The 10,019-nt window shown below is 33.8% G+C and overlaps 1 protein-coding gene across 4 annotated transcripts in view; it reads left to right on the forward strand.

The window, feature by feature from the left end:
* The window catches only part of LOC128999765 (lethal(2) giant larvae protein-like), a 52,411-nt gene extending 44,716 nt beyond the window's left edge, over window positions 1-7,695 (forward strand). For all 4 annotated transcript variants that reach the window (XM_054426431.1, XM_054426430.1, XM_054426433.1 and 1 more), the window contains one exon: window positions 6,767-7,695. In XM_054426431.1, coding sequence (XP_054282406.1) covers window positions 6,767-6,774 — 8 coding nt within the window. In that variant the 3' untranslated portion in view covers window positions 6,775-7,695. The remainder of the gene's footprint in view (window positions 1-6,766) is intronic.
* Window positions 7,696-10,019: the final 2,324 nt, after the last annotated feature.

A 10,019-nucleotide genomic window follows, 5' to 3' on the forward strand; every position in this document is an offset into this window, starting at 1 on the left:
AGTTGTCAAAACCTTAATCTAATGTAAATTTTAAGTTATATATAAATATTAATGGCTGTGCATATTTGATTTTGTTTGTTTAAGCAATGAAGTTAATTATGTGTTTTAAATGTTGTAGGTTTATCTGTATCATTACTAACCTCCAGCACTAAAATATTAACATTTTGGAAAATCCTACATTCATGACAGCCCATAATATGTGTCAGTTGGAAATAGATTTTTTTTATGAAAACAATTGAACCATTAGTCCTATATTACCCTTTTATTTTTAATAAAAATTAAATAATTTTTATTATCGTATTTTTTTAATACGCTTTGAAATACATTGACAATTTGCACCTACAAATTACCCCTAACCCCGTTATATTAATATACCGTAACTAATTTATTATCAGTGTAGTAATTTAATTAACATTTCCATTCAATATTTAATGATATGTGGTTTAATGTATAATTTTCTTAATTCTAAGTGTAACTATAAAATAATAATGTAGGACTATTACATTCATGCATCAATAAGTAATATGAGTTTGTAAATTTCAAATGTGTCAGTTGTTGGTGTTTTGCGGTAAATCTTTACCTTTCAACAACTGGTTTGGGATTATCCGATCGTTAGCCGCAAAAGGTTTCCAAATGAGGTACCCTTTCCAGCAAAATTAAGATAGATATTAAAAAGTTAACTCCATCTTACATTTCCAAGGTCCTGAATTGCATATCCTCTTTCTCTACAAAATAGGGGTGTGTGAATATTTAAACTTTTAACTTTTTCAAATCAAATTTTGGGATATTCAATTTGATTAAAAATTTCTTAATAGGTTAGAAGTTTGAATCTAATATTAAAATTATCGACCTATCATTTAAAAGTAAGTTATAATCAATTATTATTCCAAATTAATACATTATTATTTATATTGTTTCATAGCTAAAAAAGAGTAAATTAAATAAATAATAAAGTCCAACTACGAGTTTACTGTCAAGAATACGTAAGATCGGCAGAATAGAGTACAAACAACTGAGACGACACAGGCACGGCAGCTCAGATGAGCCGAATCCAAACCTCGAATCCTAAGAAAAGATTCGGATTAACCAACAAAAAATAAACCGCTGACAGAATACGCCGACTCACTGCCACTCTATAATAATGTGTAGCAGCAAGCAGCAGAGTTAATCTAGAGCAGCATAGCTGTAGAACAAAGCCAAACTCTGTCTCAAAACTCAAGGCCATGGCTTTAGTCCAGTCGGCAGGTAGAAAAAAGATGTGTTAGATGGAAAAAGGTCGGAAGTTAATGAAACTTGGGGATGTTGTTCAGGGATGATAAATCATCATTTTCCTAAGTTTTGGACCTCGAGGACCCTGTAGAAAAAAGAGGGTGGGAGTAAAACTTCGAACTTTTCGACAATCTTTTTATTTTCTCTCAATAACTTTTTTATCTGACTTCCTACCGAAAAAGCATACGTTACACTTTTGTAGAGCGTTAAATTTCCTACAATTCTACAGTTCAAACATGTTTGTACGATAATGTGTTACCGAGCAATAGTATTTTAAGTTTATTGCAATTTTTATCCACTTTAATACGCAAAAAAGCAGAATTCCAACATATTTTTTCTGTTACACAACAATTATCACAAAACTTTGTTGTAATTATGGTTCCAAGTTATAAGCACCATCTCTGGATACACCCTCCCCCTACTCACCCAATCTTACCGGCCACCCTTTCCAAACCCAACCTAAATGATCAAAAGCTAATTTTCTTCTCCCATGAAAACCAACCATAGTCAGATCTTGTTGATATTGATATTAGTTAGACAATAGACAAAATCTCTATTGAAATACTCCTAGAGAACATTCATGCGTCAGGTACATAAAATGTACAGTATGTACATAAACTATTATAGTAATTTGCAATTACAATAAGAATTTTTTTTTCCTTCTTTTTTCATGGTCCGGTAGCTTATTGTTTAAGAATTCATCCTCAGAGTAGAACGTTATAATAATGTTAAGTTACTCTTCGAAGCTGAGGTGTCATCACAACCACCTACTGCGTGGAGGAAAGGAGCAGCAACTTGGAGAGTAGTGGACACTGGAATATCTGCCTCTTCCGCTTTTATGAAGATAGACGATATTTGTGTTAGTTCATAATGCTGTCAACAGAATAAGAGTGTATAAATCTTCATCAGTAATTACGATGCTGTCGAATTCACTAGCCTTGGATATGGCAGTGTTGACGATCATCACGTCACCGTCCTCATATGCTTGCTTCACTTCTATGTAGCATCCACCATTGGTGTCATCAACATAGAAATAAATGCGCTCTTGTTGTTATTGTTTGCCAAGGACTTTCTTGTGGTATAGTCACCACATTAGACGAGGAGAACACGACTTTGGTTGCTGACTGTTAATGCAGTACGGAGAAATCGTTCTGCGGCTTTGGTGCTTTTATAGCCAGCATTATTGGGGTATCCATCAAATACAACAATCAATTGGCCCCGAAAATGTCTCTGCACGTAGTTGATGTACGTAGAGCACAGCATCTCAAACTTGGTTGTAGGAGTTTTGTTCCACACCACTTTATGTAACCTCCACTCTTTGCAGAGGATACCTTTAGGTATCCTCCATTAATTACGTTACATTTCCTGTTGACAAGGGTTAATTTCTCTATAGGAATGAACATTAATTTCTGAAATGATGGGTTAATTTCTCTATGAGTGTGTACATTACAGACTTTGTTCCCTTGCGCATTCCTTCCTCGGTAAAGATTGATATGGGAAGGGGTCGAGTTCAAACTTAAGAACTTATGTGACGGTTAACTTCGTCATGACCAATGATTCCTGTGCTCAAATAAATCTCCTGGATGAGAAGGAATTGGGGATGTTAAGTGAACCATGCAAGCAGTTTATCAATGTCCATGTTGTCTCTCACTACACGGGTTGGTCTCATGTCTAAATGTTGCTCAGATGTCTCTGAGCGTACACCAGCAAAAAATTCTACTTGGTCACAAATGCTTTGAAGACATAGCGTGCCAAATGTACATATAGAAAGCACAGAATCGCTTACACCGCGTCCACTAGTGAGTCCTCCATAGCTCTTCGTAGCCCGCGTGAAGAGCATTTCTGGTAGGCTACCAACCAAACGAGACTAAAACTAATATATAACTGTAAGCTACACAGCGCGGCAGTGCGGCAACACGGTAGAGTATATAAGGCAAAAATTAGTAAAGACAGGAAAGAAACATCTAACAACCTTGCAGACTGATGGATGTTATGGTGATAGTAAATATACAAACATACTAATCAATCACAATTGTGAAATATTCTATAATACGTAGAAGATAATGTAATATTGTGGTAGTGTGAAACCGGGGTGTAGGAAGCCACCTTGGTCAGGTGAGTGAGGGGTAGGTGGGATATGGGGGTATCCAGAGATGGTTCTTATAACTATGAAACATAATTACTACAAATTTTTTTGATAATTTGTGGGTAATAGAAAAAATAATTTGGAATTCTGCTTTTTTGCATATTTTGGTGAAATAAATAAAAGGTTACAGTACCTGCAGAAAGCAGCTTGTGGGTTTTGTTAGACTCGGCAAGAGAGATGCTTGCATCATATTATATCCTGTTCGGTGTTTTAATAGTAGGCCTACATGTGTTCAATGTTCGTTTTGTGTATGTGTTCGAATTTAAACTCTGACGTGACCATATGTGTCGAAGAATCAAGATTTTAAGTTTCAAGTTCTGGATCTGATGATGGCAATATATTTGCCGAAACGTGCGTAATCCTACTGGATTAAGAAAACCCACAAGGCAGTCTGCAGGTACTGTAACCTTTTATTGATTTGCTAAACGAGGTTTAGAAAAACAACTACAGTATGAAGGATATTTTGGTAGATAAAAAAAATACATTAAAATAAAAGTACTATTGCTCGGTAACAAATTATCGTACAAACATGTTTGAACTATAGAATTGTAGAAAATTTAATGCTCTACAAAAGTGTAAGGTATGCTTACAGTTTTCCCCCCACTCTCTTTTTTCCACAGGGTCCTCGAGGTCCAAAACTTGGGAAAATGCTGATTTATCATCCCTAAACAACATCCCCAAGTTTCATTAACTTCCGACCTTTTTCCATCAAAAACTACCTGCTGACTAGACTACTTGAATTACCTACTAGTTGAATATTAATTGTATTTTAATAGGGATAGGCCGATAACGGAATTTCTCGATTCGATACCAGTTCTGAAATATTACTCACGATTCTCAATACCGATTTCATATAAAAACTCATATTTTTAAGGAAGTTGCCATGGTCAATGTTTTGTTGTTCGTTGAAATTCTAAACTAAACAACCGGAGTTCTAATTTTTTTTTCTACCTAGTTCATGCTGGCCCAAAATTATCGTGCGCTCTCAGTTGTTATCGTATCCAAGTCTGATAATCAAACGGAATCAGGGAACCGCTCTTGCTTTTTACAAAACAAAATAGTCGTAGACTGAAAACATCGAAATGGAGGTATCACTGGCACGGCAACTCTGTTAGAAAATCGAGACGCTGTAAAATGTTGTTATTGGTACCACTAGAAGAATCAATCAGCTCATTGGCTGTTGGCAATAACAATCTCCTAGTTCCAAAGTACTATTCCCCTAGTACATATGTCAGCCAACATCTCTCAATTCAATTCTTGCATTCAGTGCTACCTTCGGTTGTAGTGCGAGCTCGTATTGCCGGTATTGACTTAACCTTTACTACTGCAATGGGCGCAATAGTATTTGTCTGCGTAGTGCGTTCATGTGTGTGTGTACTGTGTAGACACAAGACAGATGGCACGACGATTTAGATAATACGATTCCTAATCGACGCTCGATTGTGGATTGAATTGATGTTTAGTATTTAATATGTTATTTAAAATTGTAATAACAGAGTATACTAACGATCAACGAATTTAAAATTAACAAGTGTAAGTTACCTACAACAACCATGAACTAGACATGAAAAACGAGCTTCATAATTTACAATGGGATGAGAAGGCTACTTGTGTTTAGTCTATGGTTCAACCAGCTTACTTGGAAAATAAACAACCGTGTAAACCTTATTTTGTTTGCTTTAAATGAAATGTTACTTCAAAAAAAGGCGTAGCATATATTTTTGTCATGGTAAAAAGTAGGCCTAGCGATACAATTTTTTTGTCACAGCATCAGTACTTTCGTCTTGAGCTTACTCCAAATATATTTCAACATCTGTGATAATTTTTCTTTTCCTTCACTTATCTAAAATAACATACACTTAATGCAAATTTTTGGACATGGACGACTTTGTTTCGGCTATTGCGCAAGTAGGTGCCTATTACCTAACATAAAATGAGGATATGGTTGAGGAAGTAAGGTTTAAATAAATAAACTAAATAGACAAAAAAATGTATTTTCATTTTATAGAGGTTGGGATTTCTTTATTTCTTGATTGGCGGCAGGGGAAACTGTTATACAGTACGATACAACAGTTTCTTCATGGTCGGCTGATTGAAGTGGTAGCAACAACCAGTGTAGTGTGTGGAAACATTGGACTCATCCCTACTTGTGTTAGTTTGTGATTTTGTTTTATGTTTCAAGTGAACAACCATAATGGATGAGGAATCCATCGATGATCCAATATAGGCCAAATAGGATTTTTATTATTTGTTTTTGTCATTTATCGTAATTATTAACTTATGCAATGTACACCTAAAGATCTCGTTACCAAATTCCTGTTTTGTTTGAATATTTTAATTTGTTCAAACATAAATATGACAGAGTTGTCTGTTATTTTATGTCCTCGTTCTAAGATACTAACTGAGAAAATACTTATTAAACATAAATAACTGTAGAATATTATTCAATTTTTCATAATACAGAATTTTAACAGAAAATATAAAAATCACCAACTGAAAATCTCGCTATACCAAGGCCTGGTCATGAATGATACATTACTAATGGTGGGGGTAAAGGAACCAGTGATATAAATAAGTAAACACAATCATATATCTTTTTATTTTTTATTACATAAATTATAGTTTTTGTAGGTTTACATTTTATTATGGATACATAACATGCTGCTTAAGTTGATCTCGAACTCAATTGAACTTAAAAACTCTTCAATAGAATATTCGCTTGTAAATAATTGATATTCGGGATAGTAAAAATTTATTTGATTCGATTTGAGCCTAAAAATCACTATTCGCACACCCCTACTACAAAAGGGAACTAAATTTAAGTTAAGCTTTTTAAAATGTCAATATACAAAAGTATAGGCCCCTGTTTCAGAATTGCAGGTTTGAAACTAATAACTTTATTTACAAACATGTATAATAAAGTAAATTGAAAAATCTTAAAAAATGTAGTCCTTAAAGAACACTTGACTATAAAGTTTTAATTAAATGCAATGTAGGAATGGATATACAACTAATTCGCTTAACTAAAAATGCCAGGCAGTTTATTAGACTCGCAAAGTTCACAACACAAGTAATTAGATATTTGACCCTTTTAGGAGGAAAAAACTGGTAATCTTTAAACCATCTAAATCACTCTTGTAATTCAACTAGTATTTTACTCTGTCAAACGTATTTAAACCTTTCAAACAATGCCACATTTCAATTCTCACTTTTGAGTTGTATGACCATTTTTTCTTAGTGTATTCCTTAGCCAATTGCTCTTCCATCAAACAATAAAATATAGGATGTATCTTTATCAAATACTTTTTCCTGTAGGACAAAGTCCAACTGAAATGTCAATTCCGTTCACAGATGCGTAAAGCGCCGCTGGCCAAGATGGAGGATTTAGAACAGCTGGAGATGACAGCCTAAACATTCCGCATGTCTCAACACGTTCCATCTCGCATGGACTCGCCGGTGTGCTTGCAACCTACTCATGATATTCTGACAAATTTATATTTATTTAACTCAATTGTTTTACTATCACAGAAGACTTTTTACATTGTTTCCGTTCATGGGAAAGTTTTGTTGCTTGTGACTTTGATTTGGGTTTCATTCAACCCAGATGTTTTCTCTGTTTTGTCTTCCTGGAAGATTATTTTTCGTGTAAATTGATAAGATGAAATTTTGTACAAGGCAGTTTGAATTGAATGCGATATTGTATGTTATAGCTTTTGGTGATAGGCTTTGTTCCTTAACAGTTGTAAAATCAACTGTCTGAAGAATTAACTTAATTTTTTCTAATTTTGATAGTAAATATCTGGGGAGTGTCTGTTGAACGAGAAACTTATTTGATTCGTACTGATAATCTTAGAACAACTGCACCTTCTAACAGCTTTACCAAGACCCACGACCTTCCTCATAATTGTTTTACAGAAGCCGTGGTATCAACCCAACTGATATTTCCCAGCCTCTATAATCTACAAGAGCTTTTCAGGAAGTAAGGAATGTTTTAAAATAAAATAAAAAGTTTTCCTATCGCTGCATGGAAATGATCACTTTGCCAAACATGGAAACACTATCTCATTTCTGCTTTATTCATTCTCTCTCGCGTTTCAATTAGCTGATTCCACTGTTGGCGTTTCTACAAATCAATAACATCCGGTAAGCTAATAACATAACCTAAATGACTTTTATATACAGTAGAACCCCGGTTAACTGAAATAAAGGTGGGACAGCCGTTTTGGATGACCAATTTTTCAGTTAACCCATCATCTGCTAAAAATAGCCTATGTATTACCACGGACTAAAGGATAAATTAATTTAAAACAATTCTATACAATACATTGTTTTATTTCAGCTACAAAAATTTTACAATGTGTTAGGAAAGCCCCTTTCTAGAGAGAGGGGCTCAGCGCTACGCCTCGCTGTTTACAAGTATTAGTATTGTACTTTTATTTTAGCCCTGTATTAATTTATAGAACCGTTTCGGTTAACCCAGGTTTCAGTTAATCCGATTTCGGTTAACCAGGCTTCTACTGTGTACAAGTAAAAAGTTAATTATGTATTGTTATGATAAGTTAATTTGGCGATAGGAAAAATCCTGTATGTGTTGCGAGCACAAACATCCTTAAAGGCACTCAGCTATGGTTCTCAAGTGGCGATGACGTACTTTCCGCCTTTAATATCCAAAAAATTTGATATTCCACAAGAAACAGTTTTTACTAAATACATTACAAAGAGCGACTAAAATACTTCTTTTCTACATAGCTGTTTAACTCATTAAGGCATTTAGCAAAGCGGTGGACGAGCTTTGAAGTTCCTTTGTCGTAGAATTCCGCCGCCTGCAAGCTCAGCTACCCGGTGACACACAATTGGAGGTTCTCCGTAATCTAGGCACTTTTTTCCTAACCAAGTCTTCTTTTCGGTGCACAAAACAAGAGAAAATCAATCGCAGCCAGGTCTAGACTGTCTGGTGTGTGGATGAAGGAATATATCATTTTAGAATCATTGAAGTTGTGTGCAGTTTGATGTGCAAGATTGGGGTTTTGGACGTCAACTTTTGTTCGGCCATTTTGAAACTAAATGCACCATTTCTAGACAGAACTTAAATTTATTATGTTGTTTCTGTACAATTCTCACCCTTAGCAACAAATTTCTATAGGTTTTATTTTTAAAATGATGTCCAACAAAAACCGTATCACAGACGGTACCTCACAACTGGCGGGATCTTCAATTGCTGTACACTTCTTAAACTTTAATATTACAACAATGGGCAGCATAACAAGAGTTCTGCTATGATGGCTTGGCTGGACCGTCATTGAGGAGGGGAACAGGTCTGTACCAAAAAGTGTGCGATCAGAGCACTCCCACCGGCGTCAGGGAGAAATACTCCTTACTTTCTGAACAGCCCTTGTATATTATTCAGTTTTGTTACCTTGCATAAACTGTTCCTGTTTATCAGCACTTTATGGAATTGAATTGTTTAAATCCTAATAAATTTCAAATCTAAATAAGTAGCCTATAAAAGAATTTAACATTGTTTTATTGTATTTGCGTAAGACATTGAACAGAAATTGTTTGGTTCCTATTTGGTATCTCAGGTTTTTATTTTATACGTTTTTCATTCGGTTTTGTTACTTAATAAATTGTAAGTAGAGTCTGTTACGCCTTGTTGTATTTTAAAATTGATGTTTTATATGTGTTTGTGTTAAACTTTTATAGGGTTAAAAACTGTTTGTTGTTTGCCAGAAAAGAGGTTTAAAACTTTTCATGCTTGCTCCAAACTTAAAAACTTATTTGTTGAAGTTTGTCACTTTTTTATATCAGTTGGTTTTATATAAACATTAGGATATCGAGTGACAATTCATACATGAATTTTCCCGTTGTTTCAACTGTTTTTAAACTGAAGTGGTTTATTAACAACAATGAAATTAATAACTTTTGCTAACAACAAGGAATAATTAAACATTTTGTACTTACATATCAGTTGTAGCTAATCATTTGTGATCAATGGTTATTTTTCAAAGAGTATTTTTGTAAACTGTTTCCAAATAGTGTAATAATAAAAAAACAAGCTCATATTGATCTTGCCGTAGAGAGTTTGTCAGTCAGACAATATTGTCCCAGAGTAGTTTAGATTTTGTACGACAGTAGATTTTGAGTCATAAAAAATATATGCACTATATTTTAAATGAAAATGCAATTTAAAATTAATCTCATTTTATGCATTTATTAAAATTTTAAACAATGGAATCCATTATAACAGTTATTTAGTTGAACTACTATCTTTTAAATACTAGTTCAACAATTTGTTTTCGGTAATTTAAACTTTTCAAATTATCTAATTTAGTTAAAATAGTCCACTATGGTAAAACATAAAATTTTAGAAATGTTATTAACATTTTTCTATCGAACTAGTTAAAGTGTTTTGCTAGGTAATTTTATAAAATTAATTTTAATTAGTAAAATTTAGTTTTTAGAAATTCTGTTGATTTTCCAATATTTAATTTGTAACCCTGTGATTCTCATCTCAATTTCGTCTTCACCAGTATTTTGTATGCTAGCTTAAGCTTATTTAATTAAATTAATTTATATGTTATGTAGCGTTGATAAAATATTTGTA

The sequence above is a fragment of the Macrosteles quadrilineatus genome, unplaced genomic scaffold (assembly GCF_028750875.1).
Source record: "Macrosteles quadrilineatus isolate MER2022 unplaced genomic scaffold, UCM_ALF_1.0 Scaffold_8__2_contigs__length_117827958, whole genome shotgun sequence".
Classification (NCBI taxonomy): Eukaryota; Metazoa; Arthropoda; class Insecta; order Hemiptera; family Cicadellidae; genus Macrosteles; species Macrosteles quadrilineatus.